This window comes from Girardinichthys multiradiatus, chromosome 13, assembly GCF_021462225.1.
Source record: "Girardinichthys multiradiatus isolate DD_20200921_A chromosome 13, DD_fGirMul_XY1, whole genome shotgun sequence".
In the NCBI taxonomy this organism is placed as follows: domain Eukaryota; kingdom Metazoa; phylum Chordata; class Actinopteri; order Cyprinodontiformes; family Goodeidae; genus Girardinichthys; species Girardinichthys multiradiatus.
The window spans coordinates 34614957-34640566 of record NC_061806.1 but is presented as its reverse complement, the minus strand read 5'-3'; the positions used below and the strand labels follow the sequence as shown (position 1 = coordinate 34640566).

Genomic DNA, 25610 nt, shown 5'->3' with positions numbered 1-25610 from the left:
GAGGTTAGTTTTTTGTTTGATTGAATAATATTGAGTCAAATTTACCTCCATATGGTTTTAGCTTTTGCCATGTGCTTTCTGATGCCATCTCTTGAATATCAGATCTTGCTTTCTGGTTCTATGTGTGCCATCTCTCCGTCACTTGAAATGTTGGGTGTCAATAAGCCAATAAATCTTATAGACAGTTGAGCTAAGACAGCTGCTAAACCCGCCATGAGTCTAAGCAAAACAACTATGAGACATCAGATTCAACTACTGACTACCCAAAGATGCACAGAGAATCCAGAGAAACTAAATCATACAACCCAGAGGTCAAACATTACAGTTTCATACCACTGACTGCAGTGGAAAATTGGAAATACTGTAGAAAGCCATAACTTGGAATAATAAAAAAATCTACTTCCTATTCATGTGTAGGTGGATTGCCTCAGTCCAAAGGAACTTTCTGCTGTCTGGAAGCCTGTCTACATTAAAAATATGCACTTGCCTACAGAACCCAGAACACTGGTGATGTCGTTGCAACTGGTCTGATTATGAAGCTTTGTGATGGCAAATCGAACATCGTAGATAGCAGTGTGAAATACGCTTTACAACTTTAGGTTTTGGGAAACCTTTCACTTTTAATCAGAACATTTAAGAAGTCACTGTAAATGTTATTTTAAAGCCAAGGCATTTCTTTATTAGCAAGTACAAACGTTTCGAGTGTAAATTGTTGCCTATTTGTGCTACATAGGATATTTTCACCAACTCAAAAGTAGCAAGAGTCTAAGCTACTTATATATGACATGTTAAAACTGTATACAACCCTGCTATCTGAGTTCTTGCTGATGTGCTGCATGCACAATGTGGGTAGTAAAGAGTTCAACTTGTTCCAGTTAATGTCTTAACTCCCTCAGGAAACTGTGTTCTATTGATTAATCCTGTAGTAAATGTGTAATCGATCAAACTCTGTTCAGTGGGCGGCCTACAGCAGCCAAACCAAATCAGATTTATGATCAAATCTTGATATTGGCCTTTTCTATAAATCATCATACGTCACTGCAGAGACCGGTGCTCTTGTTTGAACCCTGTGTGGCACATTAGCTCTGCTGTTCAGATGACAGATTGTCTCTGCCAGATAGACGCTCATGTTCACACTGCAGAAAACATGCAGCGAGGAGAAGGAGAACAAGATGTTTCAATTATCCAAATGGGTCCTGGTTGACTGAAGGGAATCGACAAAAGAATTTCAAAAAATCCTCAGCCTCAGAGTGACGTTCATGTTCTTTTCAAAGGCAGAAAACCAAAGTTGTATAAGGGTTGACGCACCATACCAAAAAGGTAAAGGGAAGCAAAATTTTAGCTGCTTTTGACAACCTTATGAGAAAATTATTAGGTGAAAAAGAGAATAGAATAAAAATGAAAAAAAAAAACAGAATCTTTTTGATTTCGCTAAGAGAAAACATACCTGTTTTTTTTTTTTAAATAGGCATTATATATATATATATATTTTTAATGTTGACATTTGTTCAAGAGATAAACTGGTTTTAGTCTGTGACTGCTTTATAACGAGAGGACTAAGGCTGTATAAAAGAAATACTACATTAATTACACCATAATTGCTCCCTAATTTACTCCCCAGTTTGTTGTGTTCTTATTGAATGTAAGTTTTTTTTTTTGTGATGGTTGTGGCTGTTGGCTTAGACAGGACATAATGGTACTTCTAACATTGATTTGTGCTCCCCTGCCAAGCTGTGGGTTAGTTTTTTCTTTTTTTTTTGTTTACTTGGTTTTCTGTGGTCAGTATCATGCTTCCAACCACCTATCCAACCATCCACTTCTGCCAAGCCGAGATCCTGTCTGCCAGTTCGTCCATCTGTCTGTCCTCCCAGAGGTTAGCCAAGACAAAGTGGATTTCTGCAATCTTAAAACAAACCCACTGTAAAAAAAACAAAACTGGTAGTGGTTCCTGTAAAAACAAGAAAATTAGACTGTTGTCACGTTTCCATTACATTGTTCTTACATGGAAATCTGTGGCTCTTTACACTGAATATGGTGTACACTCCTTTTCCAATAATATTTTTATGGAACATTTGTAAAATATTTCTTAAAAACAAATAGATAATTTTCTATGATTAAATCTGCATTTGCACACATTATACTTGAATATGTGTTTCACATTGAGCATAATTGGAAACGTACAGTAGACCAGCATGGTCCACAACTCTGTAATAAACGATAGCCTCAACTGAACCGTTTTGGGTTGATCAAAACTATTATTCAGAGAGCTTTCTATTGCAGTTAGGATGATTATAGCTGATAACCTTACCACTGACCCCACTTTCAAATAATCCTACATCTGCCTTGGATATGCATTGAGGTACACATGCCTGATGGATAGATAGATAAATAACTAAATAAATAAAAGGTTAAAACAGGCATACCTTTTCATATGCTGTGCCCTTTTTAAAATAAACAAAAACAAGTCAAGGCTAACCCTCAACTTAGGTCTGTGCTTCTTAAATATACCATTTTAATAACAAATTTTCAACATGAAGTGCTAAAACAGAGCACAGTTAAAGAAACAAAATGTGACTGGCGGCACCTTGAAGCAGGTTTAAAATGATCTACTGTAGATTGTACATGAAAGCTAATCTTGAAAGGCAATATAGAAGAAACTAATTTGGCTGCAGCATTTTGGAACCTTTGATGTATTTTAATAATTTTTTTTGGATATGCTGCTGAATTTGCATTACAGAAGTGCTGCTTGTTAAGATGGCATGTTCTGGTTTTTATTGGTATTATGTCATGTTGGAAATATAGCTGAAAAACGATAAGACCTGTTAGATGTGTAGATAAAAATTCCTGATCAAAGCAAATTTTTGTTCATGGTAAGAATATTTTCCAGGGTAATGGCAATGTCTATTGTCAAACTGTAAATCATTTTTCTTGGAAATGCAGGCTTTTGTTGTGTGATTCTACATTAACACTAGGTTTTCTATTTATTTATTTGAGACCCTTTCTTATAGTTTAGAAAATTGTACACTTTCCATTCAACAACAAGAGAGAATGGCATATTTTCTCCTGTTACTAATTGCCTTTATTGATTTTGGGTTTAATATTCTTCTTGTGCACCAGGTTTCATAACTTTAACTTGTTTTCATTTTGTCCGAATTATGCTTGTTTCATAAATCACAAGCTTCTCGTCTTTGAATTTGTTGACTAATCAACAGAACCAAACTGAGTAGAAACTGAGAGAGGCATTTGTATATAGGTGGAAAAGTAGACATGAGATCACATTATATCAGACTCCAAAAGGCATATGTACCTTAAGGCTGTGTACACATTGTAATGCCTCAGCTGACAAGAAATTTTCCATGTGTCCATCGCATCCAGCGGTACACATCCAGGTGTAAATTACATTTGAGAAATGGGACGCAGCTTTAGACAGAATGTCATGAGCAAGGACTAAATAAAGCCGACATTTCTCCAAGGTAAGCTCTGAGCTGTACGAGTAGACTGAGTGAGCGACTAGTCATTCATTAGTGCACATACTTTGTCTTGGCCTTGTCTCATTGAATAAAAGTTGACATGGATAATTTAGTAGCAAATTAATGATTAAAGAAATAAAACAAACACACACCTACACCCGTGAATGAGGGGTTATTTTTATTTTTATTGAAAAATGTGACTCATCCATAAGAGAGCTTAATTATATGTTACCTTTTTTACTACATTTAGGAGAATATGCTAGATATACTCTAGGTTTGTCTCAGCATAGTTTTTCTTTTACCTAGACTTACATGTTTCCATTATTTCTTGCATTGCACTGAGTTACTCAGATGTAGTTAGCATTACTCTCAGAGAAAGTTTAGCCTCCTAAGAAACAATAATATTTGACTCTTTATATTTAAAGGGTCTTTGCATGTCAGATGATACTTTTGTAATATGGATTCAAGTCATCAGGAAAGCTGAGGAACTACAAAGCTTGTATTTGCTAATGCTAATACAGTTAAGTCTACTGCTGTTCACAACTTGCAAGGAGTTACCAATGCTTAGTATAAAGTTATACCAATTTTTTTCTCCAGACCAGCCTCTTCCAGGTTCGTATGGTATCATCTAACATTGGAATTTGAGTTCCATAACATAATGAGCCAAAAGAAGTACAGAAGCATTGTAGCATTGCTGCATTTGGCTCAAACACTGAACAGTTACTTTACACATGTGCAATGTATTCCTGCTACGACAGGTACCAGGAGTTAAGGTTGGCCAGTGGAACCAACAATGATCATTTAAAATACCATGATCAGCAATACTGGGAAACAGATCGGGACATCGGGGTTGACACAGTGCACCAGTGTCCAAGATAGTTCCTAAATATGTAATGTGTGCAAGCAAACTAATTACAGTGTTGAATTGCTTTTGACTTAGGAACATTTGAATACTTCATGGGCAGATGGAATGAGCTCACAGACCATATCACAGATTTGCAATTGTAAAATGTGTAGTTTTTGCTGAATAATTTCATTTCAAATTTAAGACTAATGAACAATTATTTTTCTCCAACTGATAGAAGCATTGCTCTTCCTTTGTATTCCTTTTGTATTTAAATATTTTGTGAGTGACAACCACATAATTCCTTTATTCTGTTTCAGTCATTTAAATCACTTCACAAAACTATTGGGTTGTTTTCTGTTTACCGGCTCATCCCTTAACACAACATAACTGATGGTCTCATTAGAGAGAAGAAAATCCAGCAATGGTAATTGAATGAGGTTTCATCGGAATTCAGTCTGAAGCTGTGATTACTTAAATTGTTTCATGTACAAAACCAATAAATACCTGCTGGAGAGGGAAAAGGAAAGCAGACTGCATGCTCTGCTTTGCTAAGCTGTTAAAAGGCAGTGTGAAAGACAGTTATTACCACCAGCAGTTTGTTCAAATGTTGCAAAGCCACAAAGCTCTAGTACAAGATTTCCAGCAATCATCACATAAGAGAAGCTGTTTTATCAAAGGTACATGGCTTGAAACAAGATATCAGTTGTATGCTCAAGGATTTTTCAAAGCAACATTGTCTTTGACGAAATGTGAACAAAATCTCCCCTTACCATGAAACTCTTGGTCAATCTAATGGTTTTCAGGTAGAATTACAGCATTAGCAACTTAATGTGTGCTTTCTGATGCTCTTACCATCATTGCTCTTTTTTCCTTTTCCCTTATAACTCACATCGATTCAATCAACTGGATGACGTCAACAACAGCCTGGATTGTCAGCCGTTTGAGATGAAAAGAAAGAAAGAAAAGTGCACACTGATTCATGTTTTCAGATTAAAATGGAAAAGGACGCAGATAGGAAAAAGTGGAAAAAGACAAGTCATTAGACTGACTTCTCATTTTTTGTGGTTGGTGGATTTCCTTAGAGGATGATAAGGAGAAAGAAGTAGTTTTTGCCACATCTGGGTTCACCTTTTTTCTTTTAATTTGTCACTTCATATGACAGAACAAATCAAGAGATTGAGGAGATGACATAAAGAAGGTGATGGAAGAGGGGACAAAAGAGAAAGCGTGTCACCTTCATGCTCTCCTTTGTCACTTCAGGGGATGATAAAAAAGGAAACAAGTAGGCGAAAAAGTCAGACAGAAATGAGGAGTCAGAAGTAGAGGTTTCAAACTCACTGGTATGCATTTGGAGTGACATGAATGACTAGATAGGGACACAGAAGAAGTGTGTGACATTTTTTCCGAATGTATTTTAATAATACATTTCAGAGTTGAAATTATGAATAAAATTGTAAAACTAGATTAAAAGTCTGAAATCAACAAAACCTTGGTAATTCCAGTAATTTATTTCTGTGGTTACAGTCATGCGATAATCTTACTTTGCCCTGGGGTTGAGAGAAGTGTTAATTACTTGCAGACAGAAAACAGAACAAATTAAAGTAGCTTTTTAGAATACAACTTCAGTTCAGAGGAGTTCAACAGAAACTAAAATAATTGAGGTCTTAACGTTCAATTTTGAAGCACTTCCCCTAAAATGATCAAAATCCAAATAAAAAAGGAAGCACAGCTCAACTGAACTAATTTAAATAAACTCCCAGAGTTTAGTTGAATATGCGACAAATACCTCAAAGCTTTGATTCTGTGAAAACACTGAATGTGTTAATGATTGATCTGATTCACTGAACAAGCTTTTTAAAACTGTAAAGCCTTGTTTTTATCATGATAGATGTGTTTCAGTGCGGTGGCACTGATATGCCATCAGTGTGCAAATGTTTGTAAATGATTTCATGTTTTGCACTGTGTTCTTGTAGGTTAATGCAGGGCTAAATGGTAACTTCTTCTAATTTAAGCGACAGACGAAACACATGTCCTCAGGAGAGGAAAACTCTTGACACTTAAGCTTTCCACCTTCTTTTTGAGAGCCTTACCCTCATTTCTTTCTCTGTCTACTCACAGCGGATGTTCGCAATGACCCACTGACACCACCCTCCTGCACCCTCCATTTTCAAGGTCTACTAGGAAAATGGCCCTGACCGGCTGTCTGTGGCTATGGCGGCTGCCATTGTTGCTGACAACGATCATGCTTCGTTCGTGTTTTCTGTCTGTGTCAGCCTCGACCACATCCTTCCCCAAAGACCTGGAACCACTCTATGTTGTCAGCTCGGAGCGTGAGTGAATCCCTTTGAGTCCATATTGGTCTTGATGAAGAGTTGGCTCATCTCTAACTTTTGAAGCTGCTAAATTTATCTGCTAAATTGTTATCTATAACCAGTAATTCATTTTAGAACTAGAAATTTCATACGCTGTATAAAAAGACAAATAAACTTTTGTTTCTTATTGTCTAATATTATATCAGACAAAGGTTTTCCTGTTTTAGGTCAGCTGAAATTACCAAAAATAATGTATATTTGTTAAATGCCAGAATAATGAGGAAAATATTTGTTTATTACTTTTCTCAAACTCAAAAGTTTACATAAACCAAGATCAATATGCCTTTATACAATTTGTGAAAGCTCAGGTGATGATATTATGGCTTTGTAAGCATCTGAAAGGAGTTAAACTTGGGCACAGCTTGGGTGTATTTTAAAGCAACACCTTTAACTCACTGGTACCCTACAGTATGTGACCTAATGTAAAAATCTAAAGAAATCAGCCAAGATATCAGGAGGAAAATTATGGACCTCTACAAGTCTAGTTCATTCCTTGGCGCCTGAAGGGTGCCATGTTCATTTGTTATAACAGTATACAAAAGTATAAACAGCATGGAAATGTCTAGCCATGACACTTCAATAGAGAGATGGAATCTGCTTCCCAGAGAAGGACATCAAAAGTCATTGTTTTGAAGAGGCCGTCAAAAAAATCCTGATGTCAATCCTATAGAAAGTTTGTGTGCAGAACTAAAAAGGTGTGTGTGTGTGTGTGTGTGTGGGTGTGTGTGTGTGTGTGTGTGTGAGAGCAAGGCAATCTAAAAACCCGATTCTGTTACACCAGTTCTATCAGAAGGAATGGGCCAAAATTTGAGGAAACTGTAAGATTCCTTGTTTGAAGAAAGTGGGCAAAAATGTTGCTCATTTAGCAAACATAAATATTTTTTTTGAACTTACAATGGATCTAAATCAGGAAAGGTTTAGTCTGATTTCGTGTCAGTGCATAAGCACAGTCTGTAAATATCTAGCTTCAGCTGTATCTATTTTAGTCTGGTTGAATAAATATTTTTCTTAGAGAAAATACAGTTTCTTTGTTCTAAATTTAACACAAATGTATTGTTTCTGAACCTGTCTGTTTAAAAGAACATTCCAAAATCATGTAAGCATCATTTCTAAATATTTATCTTGTTTGCAGAGTCATACCAATATCCAGGTTTTCAGGGTCTGCTACTGGACAATGACACGTTGCGCCTGGGTCTGGACTTTCAGAGAATGTTGCGGATCAATCACATCCTTTACATTGCAGCAAGGTTAGTTGTTCAGACCAAAATAAAAAGACATTCATGCTAGGTATACGTAATGTAAATTTCTATAGTTGTGCATTGTTATTATTTTATTATTTTATTATTTAATATTAATATTTTAACATTTTATGAAATAAGAATTTGTTCTGTTAAGTGTTGTCCTGTGAGTACCAGCCCAATAAGGTGGTATTAGAACAATAGAGAAAAGTGTGAAACATTACTGAACAGCAAAAATTCACACAATTTATTAACAAAAAAAAGTCAACTCCAAGTCAAAGATATTCTAATCCACAAACTCTTTACTATACTAGAACAATTCAACTAAAACTACCAAGCAAAATAAAAGAATGAGGAGGACCAACTATATACTAAAATATTAATATAAACAAGTGAATCAAAGCTGGTTAAAAATCATGACCAGAAGAGTGATGCAACATTACCATTTAATGTTATTTATGTTTGAGAACCAGGGATTATCTTGAGGAATCTGGATATGAAGTCAAGTTAGTCTTGGAACTAACTTAGACAATTGGTATACCTTCAAAGAACCATTCACACTGCAACATTGGATAAAACATTATTTTAATTAGAAAATTATATTTCAAAGAGCGATTTGCTGAAGAAAGCAACCTTCTGGATGACTAATTCTCAATGGTGTTCAATAAGCTGCCTTTATTTAGTAAAATCATATTTAAGGAAATATTAAGGAAATATTAAATGTTATTTAAGGAAATATTATGTTGAATAAGAACCAACAAATTTTCTAGGTAAATGATTCTTAATGGACTAATAAGATGGCGGCGAGTCACATTGTTACCACTGCCTTGACCGGCGCTCGCCGTTGGCGGTTGAAGCTAACAAAAGAAGCTTATAGCTTGTTACCACTCCTTTATAATCAAACATTAATAAAGGTAATAATACCTTTTTAAAAAACCATTAATAAAAATGATCAAACTGTGTTGATGGCACGTTATGGCCTATCTGTGTTCATAACCACTCTTTAAATAAAGTGTATATTAACTTAACTCATCATTAGCTAAACAGCTGCTAGCCCTTAGCTGAGTTTTCTCAACACAAACAAAAACCAGATGTGATTAAATGAACATTATTTAGATTATTTAACTCAATTTAACATATTTGTGCTGCGGTCCCGTTGTTTTCCTTCAAGCAGGGTAAAACCGTGTCAACAGGGGCTTTCTGGTTGCTTCTGTAGCCTCAGGAAGAACAGTCAATCAGTGCTTGTCTTATTCACTCCCTTTCTGTATGAATGTTGGATTATGTGAGCAGCAGATCAATACATAGCTTGTGGTTGCTTTGGATCGGCCGAGGTCCTATCAAGGGTTCGTTGTTACTTTGGATCCAAGGATTCATGTTGGAACACAACGTTTTTGTGTAGCTCTGACTCCTCCTCTTCCTCGGCTGAGGTGAAAGTAGGTTAATGCGATTTAGTTTGCAGTTCCAGAAAAGTTCTTATCAGCCTTTAATGTTGTTGGGACTCCATGGCTGGAGTCCCAACAGCATGTCAGACAGATGTATTTTTTATATTTGGCAATTTATAATTTACATGCAAAATGTGACTGGGTTAACTTAATCAGTTGATTAATCAGCTGAAGGTTACCATGTCTAATCTGATATTTTGCATATACCAGTTCTTTGTGTAGTTTTTTATTTCATTTCATTTGTATTTCATCTCTTTTATATAGGTTATGAATAAAATATATATAAAAAAATAAAACATCACTTAAGTTTCTATGAACCTTTTGTATCTTGACTGAGATGGAATGAGAAGCTTGATTGATGGCTACTTTTGTCTACTTTAGTTTGACTTGTCTGTGTGTTTTCATTTGTAAAAGCATGTCCGCCAAAGAAAATTATATAGCAGAGCGTTTGGGCAAAAAACATTTTGACAGATTTTATTAAGTTAGTGCAATTTACCCACCTGTGTCAAGTGCAATAGACATATAATGTAGGACTCGAAGTAAACTCTGTCATGGAGTGTTTTGCCTCACTCAAAAATATGAATTTTAAATTAAAAAGCAAAAAGCTACCACATCCCTCATCTAAAGTGCACTCTTGCTACAGAAATGTAGTTGATGACGCTAAAGAAAAAATAAATGGACCAAAGAGGTGGACAGGATGTACTGTATAAGCTTGGGCAAATAGGCAAGTAGGTTTATGCCTGACAAAAAAAGTATAAGTAAAGACAAAATCAACATCAATACAAAGTGGAACTAAACTTACATACATAAACATACAGTATTTTTTTACCATCAGAACAATGAAGATGACAAAGAAACAGGATTTGACTTAAAACAACCCTACAGATATGGATGCATTTAGATATGATGTGTGTTTGAAGCAACACTGTCATCAGAACTCAATAAATCGTCTGAGGTGTGTGTGTGTGTGTGTGTGTGTGTGCTGAGGCCTGACTGTGCTTTGAACTCCTCAGGGATCATGTGTTTGCTGTGAACCTCACAACGGCATCAGAGGAGTTTGTTCCACAGCTGGTGAGTAAATTTATATGATAAACAGTTTATTTTAGTTTTTTTTCAAGAGACCACAGACATGTCTGCATCGAGTATTCTGGATGTCAAAATTACTTTGACTGTGTACTTCTATCTGCCCTGAAGCTGCTGCATTTCACCCTTTTTCCCTCTATATTACTTAAGTGGGTGCTTGCAAAAATGGTCTTATAAAAAAACAGTTTGTTATATGTGTAGGTGTTCTAAAGGAATGTGGTACACATGAAATAAAAATAGTTTTGGGCCAGTACATTCTACAAATTTAGAGATTTTTTAGTTCTCTGTACAGGTATAGATTAACCTCCAATTGTTTTTTCGCATTAAAGAATAAAAAGCTCCCTTAAAAAAGGGCCTAGATAATTTAGGTTGTGAAAATGTTGCATTGATGTGTACCAAGAACAGAGCCAGGCGGCACACCATTTTTAACTCTGCTGTTCTAAGCTCCATATGTAAAGATCTATTTTCTCAGTCAGTTTTCATGGAGCACGTGGTATTTTTAAAAAGTACTTGTAGGTAAAAGAAATTCAGTTTATTTCCTCAATGGAGATTACTATGTGAATACATGCATTCATGCATACATACAATGATTAGTAGGGTTGTGTTTGCTTCAGAACATGTTTAGTGAGCTTCATATACTGTATGAAGTGCACCTTTATTCTGAGTTTTAGTCTTACAACAATATTGCCCTCAGAGCAAAGAGAGCAGAATTAGAACCGACAGCTGACAATGCAGCAAAGAACAGTTTTCCTTATTGCACAATAGATGTATTAAATATCAGGGCGGCAAAACAAAACTCTAGCAGCTTGTAATATTTGAGGCATCACAAAGGACACGCTTCCTTTGATCTTCACACCTCCTTCTCATCAAAGGGAAAAGGTTACAGGGTGGCTTCTGACAGTAATAGGCCTTCCAGTGTATTGTGGGATGGTGGGTTTACAGTAGCTCTTTGATGTGAGATGTTACACACGTTATCAATGATTCGATCCCAGTGGTGCATCTGAGAACCCCATCCTGCTCTGTATCTTTGCTTCATAGAAACTTTTTTTTGTCTTTAATTGGGAATTTATGATCTTATGTTATAAATTTTCACAAAATTTTAGTTCTGCTTCTCAGTGGGTTTTCTTATGGTAAAACTTTATCAGACTAAGCCATGTTAATTTTACCATTGATAGATGTTAGAAGTGTCTCTGCTTGTAGCAAAAAAACATGTTTGTTATAATGACTTGTTTTCCAGTGTCATTTCAGTACCACTCATAAGAGAACAAAATCTCAATCAGGAGAACATAATCTGACTTTATGAGAATTTGTTTTGCTAAAAATGGCCAAATCATTACAATTACTAGCTGTTGTGAACACACGTATTTGCTCTTAAGATTGAACATCCAAAATAAGCATTGAGCATAATGCTTTCCAGTCCAATTTTATTTATAAAGCCCTTTTAAAAATGCAAAACAATGTACAATGCAAAACAATCAGCCAGACAACACTAGTAAATATAGTAAATATAGTAAAAACAGCAACAAAAAAATATGACAAAAAAATAAACATACATTTAATGTAAAACATTCATTTAAGAGAAAATAAAAACAACCATGAAGTCAGCAATTTAAAAGACGGCAAAAAACATAATGTATAAATGGGTCTTGGGAGAAGTTTTAAAAACAGCTAATGATGAAGCCCGCTTGATGTGTAATGGGAGGTCATTCCATAACTTGGGCCTGAACACAGCAAAGGCCCAATCCCCTCTAAGGTTAGGTCTGGTTCTGGGTACAATCAGAATCAGCTGATTAGCAGATCTGAGAGACCGGGAAGGTGTGTAAGGGTGTAGCAGCTCAGAGAGGTATGGAGGTGACAATTTAAAGATTTAAAAACAAATAAAAGAATTTTACGGATTGTGCACCAAAAATCCCTGGACTGAGAACCAATGCAGGGATTTTAAAACTGGTGTAATATGGTCATATTTTTTGTGCCGGTTAGAGGACGTGCTGCAGCGTTTTGCGCTATCCGCAAACGAGCGAGTTATTTTTGTGCAAATAATTATTTTCCTCTTTACAAAGTAACAAGTATATACAGCTGATTTTGGGGGTTTAATTAGTTGTGCTATCAGAATCAGAATCAGAATCAGAAAAGTTTAATTGCCAAGTACGTTTTTGGACATACAAGGAATTTGTTTTGGCGTAGTCGGTGCAATACAGTACAAATTAAACAGTATAAACATATCTACAATATAATATAAATATATGTGCACAGTTTTAAGTGAGTGAGAGTAAATATAGAGCAGTATAAGATGCAAGAGCAATACAACAGTGCAGGTGATCATTGTGCAAGTAAAGCAGGAGTCCAAGCTGAGCGTTAATGTAACGCATAGAGTTACAAGTTACGGGTGTCCTGTCAGCAAAAAAAGGGGGGGTGTGGGTGAAAGGGAGAGTGTCAGGGTGGTTTCCGGGCTTTGTTAACCAGGCTGGTGGCAGATGGGAAAAAACTGTTTTTGTGGCGTGAGGTTTTGGTCCGGATGGACCGCAGCCTCCTGCCAGAGGGGAGAGTCTCAAAGAGTCTGTGACCGGGGTGGGAGGGATCAGCCAGAATCTTCCCTGCCCGCTTCAGTAAGCAGCCCGCAGTAAGCCATTTAACAGACATTTTTTTTAAACAGAGTAGTGAATGGTGCTCCATCAGTTTCCATGCTATGACCAGAAATATTTCCAATGTAAGCCAGTGAAAAATGTGGAAAAAACTCTGGTTATTCTATCACTTTCTCTAGGATCTCCCAAGCAAAACTTTAAAGTAAAGAAACAGTATGGTGTTAAATTGTAGCATTTTTAAAAGAGGATTTAAACTTAATTTACCAATTTGGTTTATAGTACTTATGTTGTAAAGCAAACACAAATGTGTCTACACCCAAGTCCTGCCAGAATGAAATAAAAATGTGTCACAATCTTCCAGCAAGAAAAACTATGGTTTAATCATTTTCTTGCCTTGTTAACCCACAAGATGTAAGCTTTTTGCCAGTGAAAACTAGTTCCTGGAGACCTGAGCTGTTATTTGCTCATTTATTCTCACAGCAAATATAGTTTTTGTTAGGAATTTGTAGTGTTATTCATTGTATTTTGTTTCCATTATTTTACCATATATGGGACTAATACTGGTGAAATTGTTATCTTTCCCAATTGAACCTCTTCCCCCCAGGAAAGCAAACTGCATAACCAATAACAGACTTATAGCAGAACCTTTCTCTGAGTTTTCCGACATTTCTGTGAGTTGTATCCACAATAGCCGCTTCTCTGATTGACCTGAAGTGTTTGTTCTAACAGCTCTCCGCTCACATATGACTCATCTTCTTCCTGCTTCTTCTTGCTCAGCAGTGTGGTCACTTTTATTTCTAATTAACTGCCTTCACCAGACACAGCTCCAGTAAAAGTATACTATGTTGTTAAGTATACACATGCTTTGTGTTTCAGAAGCTGACATGGAAATCTAAAGACGTCAGCAAGTGTACAGTCAGGGGAAAGAACAGCGTGAGTTCAGACTCCATGCTTGATTTCTGTCTACCTCTTCCAGATTTTAATGTTCATTTAGGAGATAATTTTGTCTTAAACAATTTGACTTTAGGGCTTAATCCAATGGCAATAATAATTTTTAATATATGTTTGTGTTTACAGGATGAGTGTTATAACTACGTCAAAGTTCTGGTGCCTCGAAATGATGAGACTCTGTTTGCATGTGGTACCAATGCCTTCAACCCAACCTGCCGTAATTACAAGGTAAAAGTTCTCATAATGTGTTCATTACTTTTTTTTCCCTCGTTAGAAGTGGATTTGTGAATGTTTTTTACACATTTTAAATCATTCTGTGAGAACTCTTTCCCAGCTCAATAAATATTGATAGTTTCCAGACTGAGATGGTGGGAAATAACTCCTGGGTGTTGGAGGGTCTTAAAAATTATTGAGTTATCAGAAAAGGCAAACAGAAGTTTTAATAACTATTTAGTTTTATTTATTTTTCAATGTTTATTTGGGTCCGAGGGCAAAAGAGATTATGAGACAATAAATCCCAAAGGGTAGACGAGTAGCAGTGGCATACCAAGCAGTGGTTTAGAGCTGCATTAGCTTCCAACACCTTATAAGAAGCTACATGTACAACATGCTGTCAAAGTCACAAAAACTAAATGCAGATTAATGTAGCATTCGCATTAATCATGTCTTTAGAAAATATCCAAAATGTTTGCATGCCAAACTCCCAAATAAAGTGGATTAAAGCAGTTACATCTTTTAAAGTTACAGCATTTACTCCCTAATAGGTTTAAAGCACAGTGAGAATTACAGAGAGGGAAAGGGGGTCTGACCCCCCAACAGACGTACCTGTACAGATCTCATAGTTGCATTAAAAACAACTGCACAACAGTTTTTCCTAGTATTTCGGACAAACAATTGCAGGATCATGATCTCAGAGTGAAGAAATTATGAAAAATTCAATCTTTCAAAATCATCAATGACAGTTTCGTGAGAAGGGCCAATTTAACCACCTGCCAGGATATAAATAAAATAAACTGTTTTAAACACGTCCCGATAGCAAGAATTGTCTATTTACCCAAGATCAGTGCTATTATTTGCATTCTTGTGGCTCTAGGTGCTAATACGACCAAAAAACAGCTTCTAACGTTTAAATCACACGTTCTTGTTAAATGTGATCATAGTTCAAGTTTGGTTAACATTTTGCTGTAAGTTAGTGTTCATTTATGTCATCTGCTCATTTTAAAAAGAAATAAGTCAGTAAACTAAAATATCACTTATACTTTTTTCTGTTATAATTTGAGCTGATATAGGTGAAATTGTTGGATCATACTATTTCTCCTAGGGCGGGACAAAGCTGCTGTAATATCTCCCTATATGTCATGTTAATGGTGATTTTAGGATGCAGTACATTTTGTGGGTCTGCCCTAGGATTTAGTTAGGTGTTTGTTTTTTTTTTCTGGCAGGTTGGCTTTAGAAAAGTTTGTGACAGATTAGTTTAGATTAGTTAGGGTCTTGTAGACCAATTTAGAGAGAACAAGTCTTAACCTCATGCTTTCTGTCTAACTTGTGACTTTTTAATGAGAAAGAATGTTGCAGTTTCAGGCATTTGTATATTTTATAACGCACTGAGTGTGAGCCATTTATGTGAGTTTTTTGTTTGGCAGTCAGATCCATTACCCTCTCAGTTGTTAAATTTACTAGCCCTTTTTGCCCCCTGTGTTTTAGACATTAAGCAAGAAATCTGTCTCAGGGACACGATGACTTTGATTCTGACGCTGTTTTCCCCCCTTTCATAATTGGCTGCCTCGTCAAAACCAAACAAACTTTCATAAATCTTACCATCTCAGGTGCCACTCAGGAGCAGCTGTTTCTTTTTTTAACCCATCCACCGCAGTGCTGCAGGTTTGATTGACAGCTTATGACCCTGTTAAACAGAAACTTCTTGTGCTTTGAAATCTCAGACTGTGGAAGAGAAAAAAAAAAATAACATGTTCACCTGAGGAAAAGGAGCTTTTATGTCAGTTTTAAAATGTTTGGATCTAACAGTAGACATTTGGAACTTAGAAAAACAGTGATGCCATGTTTCTCTTGATGATCTCAAAGTGTAATATATAGTTTGTATGTTTGATGGAAATTGGTTTTTATTTCTTAGGCCTTAAGAAATGTATACATCTTTAAATCTTTCATTTAAGTTAAGACAGTTACAGTCTGCAAATCAACAATCTAGAAATTCTTAAACTGTTTCATGCAAGCACAGATAACTTTATATATGCTACTTGTGTCGAGGCCATGATGATGCAAAACCCCTTTCAGATATATTAATGCAGACCAGCAAGTCATAATAAATGCGGGCTCGCCTGGCCTGCCCTACTCCTGTGGAGGGTTTTTAGTTAATCAGCATCATTGTCTCAAAGCACTGTAACAGGTGCAGACGAGCAATAATACTGCTGGAAATTAGGGTGTTTTTCCTTTGTATGTGGCTTAGAGATAAATACCAAAATAGAAGGCAAAAATAGCATTGATTAAATGTTAAATTGATTTTAGTTAGGAGACTGTAAAAATCAAAAAAATAAGTTGTAAAGTTATGCATTAAGGGAACAAAGCCTTGCTCTGACTTAAAAATGAAAGTATATTAACCGAGAGCTGGATCGGAATTAAAAACGGAAAAGTAGGTTGGCAGCAGTGTCAGAGAGTTCAGCATTCAACCTCAAGGGAGGTTATAGCAGACAGGTGTATTTATGAGGCTTCTCTGGAGGCTAAACCCTCTGTTAGAGATTCAGCTAACATACCCAGGAAACAGTGCTGTTGGCACAGCTGCCAGGGGGACCCTGAGATGATATCTAAGCGCTATCAGGTCAACTTCAATATCGCCAGCATGATAATCAAGAGAAATATGTAAAATTGAACGTTTTCAATGGCACAACCTTAAATTCACTAACTTGTCCTCTGTTAGCAAACAGATGTTGGGATTCTGATGGATTTTCTATCAGCAGTGTTTGCCAAATTACTAAATAGGATTCATTAAAATGGAATCAGTTTTCTCATGCATTTTAAATGCTAACCTTTTGTTTTTGAAAGGCACTCGTCTGTGCTGTTAACATCTCAGTGTATTATAAAGGAATCAAGCACAAAACGTGTTTAAATTGGCACAGAAATAGCAACACAAAGTGATTTGCAGCTTAACGCTGACTGACACCAGCTGATTAGCGGCGTTATTATCCTCTTTACTGACATGCACGGATTCTTTACAAAAGATCATGGCTACACTAATATTTTTTTTAATTTCAAATGTTTTTGAGATTAGTTGCTTAGTCTGTGTTAAAGACAGATAGCCATAAATGTGATTTGGCTTCTCTTGTTTCCAGATGACCTCGTTGGAGCAGGTTGGGGAAGAAGTGGTCGGTCAGGCTCGCTGTCCGTTTGAGTCCATTCAGTCCAATGTTGGACTGTTTGCTGGTAAGTTACAGTAAACCAAGGAAACGGTTCTCTACAAGTTGATATTACGCAACAACACAACAAGTTCCTCATAAAATTATTTTATGCAAGAATAATATCCAATGCATATAGTGACAAGTAACATAAGAACTATACAGTAAAAGTACACTTGCAAAAGTATTCCTACGTACTGAGTTTCTCAGATTTTTACATATTTCAATGACTTATTACTATGTATTTTATTGGAATATTATGCGATACACCAACACAAACACAACACAAAATAGTGTATAATTGTAAAATAGAAGAAAGGAATCCAATTTTCAAACTTTCTGACAAATAAAAATGTGAAAAGAGTGGCTTTGATACCCCTAAATAAAATTGTTAGATGAGTTGCATTCAGAAGTCACCTTCTTAGTAAACAAAGTTCCCTCTGACTGATGTAATGCCTGAATGAATACAGCTGTTCTGCGAAGGCTGCAGAGATTCACAACTCTAGTAAAATAATTCATCAGGAGGACATCTATTAGGCAGAAATCTGGCCTATATTAAAAGGTGGGAAGAAGAAAGCCCTTGTTGGAGGAAAGCCATAAGAAGACCTGTTTCCATTTGCCTACAAGCCATGAATGAGATACAAAAAAACAATTGGAACAAGTTGCCCTGGTCAGATTGGACCAAAATTGAAGTTTTTGGCTTATGTGCTTAAAAATATGTGTTGGAGAAAACTAACTCTGAACACACTATACCACCATGACAATTTGGTACCATCATGCTGTGAGGATACTTGAGCGTGGACAAAGAAGCTGGTCAGTGTTGATGGGAAGATCAATCAAAAACCTACTAGGCTGCAAAAAACTGAGACTAAGGCAGAGATTCACCTTCTAGCTGGACAACCCTGAACATACAACCAGATCTACGATGGAATGGTTTAGATTAAAGCATATTGTCTTTTATTTGTATGGTCCAGTCAAATTTCAGACCTAAATCTAATTAACAATTTGACCAATTGATAATCATTAAGGTTTTTCACCTAGTCTCAGTGAGGTTGAGATATTTTTTAAAGAAAAGAGCAAAGATGTTCTGTCTTTTTGTAGAGACATACATTTCTGCTATACCGGAACTGCAGCAAACGGTTTTTACAGTGTATCCTCTCAAATGGCCTAAATACAAATAACCACCACAGTTTTTAAATTGTAAAGAATATTTGCAAATCATGTTGGTCTGTCACATATTATCCTGAATAAATTCATTGAATTTTTGGGTTTTAAGTAAAAAAAAAAAAAGTACAAAGGTTCAAGGCGTATGAATGTCTTAAGACACATTCATTTGTTCAGCAATCACATTTTATTCATTTTCTGGACATTTAATTAATCATAATAGATGGAGTTTAAAATTTGTTTTCTAAAGTAATTCCCTGAATTGAGTTTCCTGTTTTCAGGTGGAGATTTCTATTCAGCCACCATGACAGACTTTCTAGCAAGTGATGCCGTCATCTACAGAAGCCTGGGCGAGGGCCGACCAGTACTCAGGACCGTCAAATATGACTCCAAATGGCTCCGAGGTATTTTGCAAAAATATGACTTTGATCACTTCATGGCTGGAATTATCTTCACTATCTGTAACATGTTATATTTGATCTTTAAGTATTTCATCGCATTTAGGTACCACAACATTCAGCAACTCAACTTTATTCACAGCCTGAAGCATTTATAGAAAATGCTGCATTTCATACCAAGCCTCGGCTCTAATTTAAATAAGTTTACACCAGTAGAAAAAAAACCTTTAGAGATGATTCTTTGCTTTTAAGAGAATGATTTGCAATGGTTACTAGTTGTGTGAAATATTCTTTGTAGTCAATGACTCCCTAAAGTCCTTAACACACACTTTTGCGGATGCTTTGTGTGTTCCCTCGCGGTGTGCTCGCAGATCTTCACAGCAGGCACCTATGATGTAAACCTGCTGAAACCAAAGCTAAGGCTCTGTGGTTTAATGTATGAAATATTTTATTTCAACCTCAGAGGAAGTAAATGAGGGAAAATAATTTACCTTCAAAACACTTACAATTTGTGCTGTTTGTCATGTGTTTAGTGTGAGCCGTTTTAAAAGCTTTTAAGCCCTAAACTACAGTTGAAAGCAGAAGCTGTACATAGCCACATTAATATTATTATTCCACTTATCTGAGAAAGAGATTAAAGCAAAATCTAAAATCATCCATCCACCCTTAGAGCACAGCCTTGCCTTGGAGAACTGTAGGAATACCAGATCTGGTCACTTTTTATACAAGACAGTAGGATTGTGAATGGCAACATGTCCTTTACAAGTCAATCCTGGGAAAAAGGCCACTTTTCTATCCTCATCATTTCAGGGATGATTTCAACTACATGGAGATAAAGGTTAAATGTTGGAAGGAGAAAAGTGAACCCTCAAAAATAGATAAAACAGGTGATTGTTATTCTTTTTTCTCTACAGAGCCTCATTTCCTGCATGCCATCGACTATGGTAACTATGTCTACTTTTTCCTGAGTGAGATTGCAGTGGAATACACAGCCCTGGGCAAGGTACGTGTGTGTGTGTGTGTGTTCTTGTACTTGTTGCTGAGTGAGAGCCATTTTTCGTATTTTTATCGCAAAGTGAGGACATTTTGACAAAGTGAGGACATTTTCCTGGTCCTCACTTTTTCAAATTCCGTTCTTGGGACAGGGGTTAGGTTTAGGACTAGGGTATGAATTGAGTTATTGTTAGGGTTAGGGTGAGGTATTAACTGGTTAGGGTGAGTTTAGTGTTAGGGTCAGGGTTAAGCACTAAAATCATGGAAAATGAATGGAAGTCAATGGAAGTAACCGAAAAGTCCTCATAAAGATAGTAAAACACGGATGTGTGTGTGTGTGTGTGTGAGAAAATTGTGTTCACCAGGAAAGAAGTTGGTTAAAACATTGAAATGGAAACAAACCCTAAAGGATGTGTTCATTTTGCTTTAAATATTTTCAACAGTAGCTTGGTGTGTGTCTATAACCCTGAAAGTAGTGAAACGTTTAATAAAACCGATGACCTAAAAAATGTGTGCCTGGCTCTTTCCACACTAAAATATATATTTTTTCAAATTTCCACAGGTTGTGTTTTCTCGAGTTGCGCGTGTCTGCAAGAATGATAACGGAGGATCACCCAGAGTTCTGGAAAGATACTGGACTTCCTTCCTGAAGGTGATTGTTCTTAAGCAAAAGTTAGGAATGTCTTGATCCGATCCCAGGTGTCTGATCAGCGTTAGGATGAAAGAGCCTATGTTGATAACCTTTTTGTTGTTGCTGTACTGTCTGTAATTTTATAAGCCACACTCCTAGCTATATAATAAAGTTGAATGCATGGACTATATATAATGTAGTCCATGAAATGGTCCATGCACACTGTTTTGTTGATCTATCAAGCCAGTTTATCAACGTTTCATACCGAAACAGAAAGTAAATTTGCTATCGTTAGCCTAGCACTGGAACAAAGGTAAATGCATCAAATGCTCCTGGAGATGATCAAAACGTGATTTTCTTGAAGACTGTTGCTGTATGTGGACACTCAAATATGTCTGTGGAAACAAATGATTAAGCTATTTGCAATTTAGAAACTTCAGTTTCAGGGCATTATGTGGACTTCAAAACCATTTTTAATCCCATGTTGAGACAGGAGTCTGAGATTGGCTGGCAGAGAATTAGGTTGGAACAAAATATCTCTCACCATCACGTTACGACTATCAGATAATATAACTCGTAGTTGCGCTGGTGCATTTCTACCTACTATGGTCACATATTCTGATATTTTAAAATTTTGTATAACCAATGTTTGTCAGTGGTGAGGTCAATGATACACGATCACCCTGTAATACTCATAGAAAGTAGAGTATTTTACAGCATATAAATGGCATTGATTTGAAGAAAGTATTAGACTAGGACTCAGCAGGACAGCACATCATCCTGTTGTTTAACACTTCAGAATATTTACAGCCAATCACTAAACACAGTTTGTGTTTCTCAGGCACGGTTGAACTGTTCGGTTCCTGGAGATTCCTTCTTCTACTTTGACGTTCTTCAGTCTCTCACCAATGTGCTGCAGATCAACCAGAGGCCAGCGGTTGTTGGAGTGTTTACCACTCAGTCCAACAGGTAATCACACAAAGGACTATGTTAGGCCATGTTTTTAGTGAGCAGGTTATTTCAATGAGAAACCAAGATGTTTTGGTGATTTGTAGTTTTAATATATTTTCTTTGAACTAGTAAACATGGGTATGCATGTGTTTCGTCATTTCTAAAATTTGTTTGAGGAAACCTTTCTTTGAGCACAGTGAATATACAAGTTACTTTTTTGAATACATTTTGGAAAGTGGACAGAAAATTAAGACTTTTGAAAGTGGAGAAATTATGGAAACTTATGCAGGAAAACGTTTTAGATGAGTGATGCATGTTGGAACTATGATTGGTATTTTTATCACATCCCTTGTTCTAAATAAAGATTAGCTTAGCTTTTTATAAAAGTAAAAGTAAAGTTATTTAAACTGTTAAGGAGGTCATGAAAAAGCATTTTCAAATGTGTACATTTCAGTTAGAAGGTATATGTGTGGTTATTGTTGGAAAGCAAAGACATTTCTTTCAGTAGAGATTTATGGAAATGAGGACATCATTTAAAAACTAGGAACGCGGTGCTCAGGTTCTTACTCTTGAGACTTTAAGATTTCATGAAGAAATTGAGTCCCTGTTAAGATTTGGGTCAGGGATAATAACATGTCAAAAAGGGTCTTCTCAGGTACAGTCTTACAAAGCTATCTTTGCAAAATGTATATAGGTTTTTCTTGGATTCTCTCTTCCCTTGCCATTTTCGATTAATTAATCCATTTACCTATTTTTTTTTCCTCTCTGCTCTTTCTTTTCCTTCCATTTTCAGAGTGCTTATAATAATCCACGAGACTGACCTCATTAGTTGCTGCTTATTTTATAAAATTCATGAATTTACTATTGCAAACTGGCAAAGGGGTCTGTCCGCTCTAAATTTGTCTCCAGTGTAGTCTGTTTTTGTTGCCATTGTGATAATATAGAACTTAAATTGCTTTATGGGTTCTGGTAAGAGTCAGAAATGCTGGAGAAACTGCAAGAAAGTTGGATTATTGCAAGGTTTTTGTAGGCGACATGGGCCAAAAGGGTGCTGACCAAGAAACAACCTCCTTCTTCAAAATCGGCACCTTTAGGCTTGACTAAAAATTGCAGAGGCCCAGACAGAGAATCCACATTCCTGCAGAAAAAATGTTATGGTCAGATGAGTTAAATACTGAGCTATTTGGTCATGACAATAAGAGGTATGTTTAGTATGTTCAACCCTAATAATACTTTACCAACTGTCAAGGTTAGTGGTGGTGGTGGCGGCATCATACTGGGGGTCTGTTTTGCGGCAAGTGGTACCGGTGCATTGCACAAAGTCATCTTCAAAAATAATGAAGGAAGGCTCCAAATTGAACTTCTATTGAAATCAAATAGGGGTTACCACAATGCACTAAACCTAACCTTACATTTAAATCCCTATTTTAAAAATGGATACGGCAGGTTAAAATTAAACTTTAAAAGAGGCTCTAACCTATTGGAAATTTGTAGATTATTCTGTAAAGCCCAGTTTAATTCATGAGAGCGCTACAAATTCTACCATGAGTTGTCAAATATCCAGCCGGAATTATGCCAGAAGTGTGCTGATAGATGGAAAGGGCTTGCGGTTTCTATTCTTTGGTAACTGAATCTGACTGCACTGTTCAATGGTTACGATTAATTGGAATGTATGAACCTGACTGTTGTGAAGTGCCTTGAGATGACATGTGTTGTGAATTGGCGCTATATAAATAAAACTGAATTGAATTGAATTGAATTAAAGGGCTTCTATCATCCTATGTTTTGTCTTGTATTTTCTATTGTGTAAGCTTCCTGTAAGTCATGATTTTTTCAAAATTCTTTGGTTTTCTTTAGTTTATTGAAGATTAGGCCAACGATGATGTGATACCTGGCTTTCTTATTCACTGTGTCTCTCCAGTATCCCAGGCTCAGCAGTTTGTGCCTTCTATATGGATGACATCGAGAAAGTTTTTAATGGGAAGTTCAAAGAACAGAGAACCAGTGACTCATCCTGGACTCCAGTGCCAGACGAGCAGGTTCCCAGACCAAGGTGAGGGGTTATCCTACAAATTAGATTAATTTGTATCTACAATTTTGTATGAATGATTAGAGGGATATCACATATGAGATTGGGATTGTAATAGTTTTTTTTTTTTATCTCCAGACCGGGAACTTGTGCAGGCGATGGTCCGGCTTCAGATTACAAATCTTCGGTTCAATTCCCAGATGAGATGTTGACCTTCATCAAATCATATCCTCTTATGGAGGAAGCTGTACCCTCTGTCAATGACCGGCCCTGCTTCACACGTACCTCAAGCAGGTAAAGCACAACAGAGCTTTATGTACTACTTCCTGGAGTATTAATATGAATTGTTGGGACAATTCAGGTCTTGAGACTGAATCAGAGAGTCATATCAGCACCCACTCAAAATGCAATGAGCCCAATGTTGGAAACACAGGAACCATTGTGTTCCAGTCCAGCTTTTCTATGATGTTTGATTAAATTTGCATGTTGCAATTGGGAAAAAAATGTGTTCTTTTAGACCTTTGGAACACAGCCATGTTGCAATCCATGTGTCAACAATAGCTAGGTAATGCATGTAGGCAGCAAGAGCTAAGTTTGTCATTTGATGTCAGAAAGAAAATTTAGAACACGTTACACCTGCTGTTGATTGTGGAAACGAAGAAGTCTGCTTTGCAAGATAAGCAGGTATTGACTGGCTTACACCCACACATGACACCTGCCTAAAATCCCCATTACCGTCATACTCTTTTCATTTTTCTTCTTGTTTTGGCAGAAATTGGCATCTAAGCATAAATATGTTCCATAAATTATTGTCAGATATAATGTTGTAGTAGAGTGAATACAGTTCAGGCAGCTTGCAGCAACCAGCAGAAGGTTTTAGCTTATCACCAGGAGAATAGCTAAAATAAATGCTCCAGGAAGCCCAAGACAATAAAAAAGAATTCTCAAAGGTCAAAATGAAAGACGAGAGGGCAAAGTGTATCCAGAAGAAGCAAGTTAGAAAATTACAGCCACAGTCAGGAACAGTGAATCCACCATCCTGACCTAAAGCCTCGAGGATAATCATCAGTATCAGCCGTGAATAGTTGCCGGCTCACAGTAAGTTCTTGCTCCAGCTCCTTCTGACTCGGCAGCTCAGAGATTCTATGACCTTTTTAATCTCCGGCTGCAGATTTCAAATGAGTTTCTGATGGATTCTAATTACCGGTCTGAAATGAGAATGAGATTCTTAATTCCATGTTCGAATTAGCCTCTCTGCTGGAGAGGTCCGAGCTGACCCAGATAATGATGATGCAGATATCCGAAGGGTAGCGCAGATCTGCTAACTCCTTTATGTAACGTTAGTCAGTTCGACAGTCTGAGCCCATCAGGGCACTAGGGTAAGGAGTGAGCTTTAATTAGTCTTCATTTTGATGTGGGTTTTATGTAAAACAAGGATAAGTCATGATAAAGATAAAGCAGAAAGAGGTCCTACCAAGGTTGTTTTTCTTAGGAACTAGTTTGTGATTTTTGTTAGAATTGGTGCAGGTTCATGAATGCTAGAAATAATTTTTTATCTAGTTTCATTGTCAGACCAATATATATATATTTTTTTATAATGTAGAGCATTTAAATGTGATTGAAGTAACTGGTCCCATCTGTTACTATGCATGGGCCATTCTGCGTGTTTCAAGGTTAACTATAGGTTTAAATATTTAGAGGCTTAAAACAACATTTGGCTTCATACCATAATTCTATTTTAACAATTTTTTTAATAAGATGCCAAAAACAGTGCCGCATTTTGTATGGTCGCATTTAGCTCATAGCTCATAGACTACAAAGCTGCTACTACACATCTCTGCAGTTAGGACTGTAACCATAATTTTAAGATTAAATACACAACATAAAGATTTAGAAAATACTTTCTAATGTTAAATAGTTTCTTGCAGCTTTTAGCTGACATGAGAAATTATTTCTGAACACCTCACTCAAACTGAAAATATTAAACTTTGGGTTATCTTTCCTCAGTAACAGCTTCCACAAAGAAGATTGTCTTTGTTACTGCAACCTGGT

At 36.5% G+C, this 25610-nt stretch overlaps 1 protein-coding gene across 3 annotated transcripts in view; it reads left to right on the top strand.

The window, feature by feature from the left end:
- LOC124879129 (semaphorin-6D-like) overlaps positions 1-25610 on the top strand; it is a 227913-nt gene that overhangs the window by 127863 nt on the left and 74440 nt on the right. For all 3 annotated transcript variants that reach the window (XM_047383469.1, XM_047383470.1, XM_047383468.1), the window contains 12 exons: positions 6436-6647; positions 7822-7936; positions 10383-10440; positions 13911-13967; positions 14112-14213; positions 17330-17420; positions 18838-18960; positions 19869-19957; positions 20510-20599; positions 21420-21547; positions 23451-23582; positions 23697-23852. In XM_047383469.1, coding sequence (XP_047239425.1) covers positions 6503-6647; positions 7822-7936; positions 10383-10440; positions 13911-13967; positions 14112-14213; positions 17330-17420; positions 18838-18960; positions 19869-19957; positions 20510-20599; positions 21420-21547; positions 23451-23582; positions 23697-23852 — 1286 coding nt within the window. In that variant the 5' untranslated portion in view covers positions 6436-6502. The remainder of the gene's footprint in view (positions 1-6435; positions 6648-7821; positions 7937-10382; positions 10441-13910; positions 13968-14111; positions 14214-17329; positions 17421-18837; positions 18961-19868; positions 19958-20509; positions 20600-21419; positions 21548-23450; positions 23583-23696; positions 23853-25610) is intronic.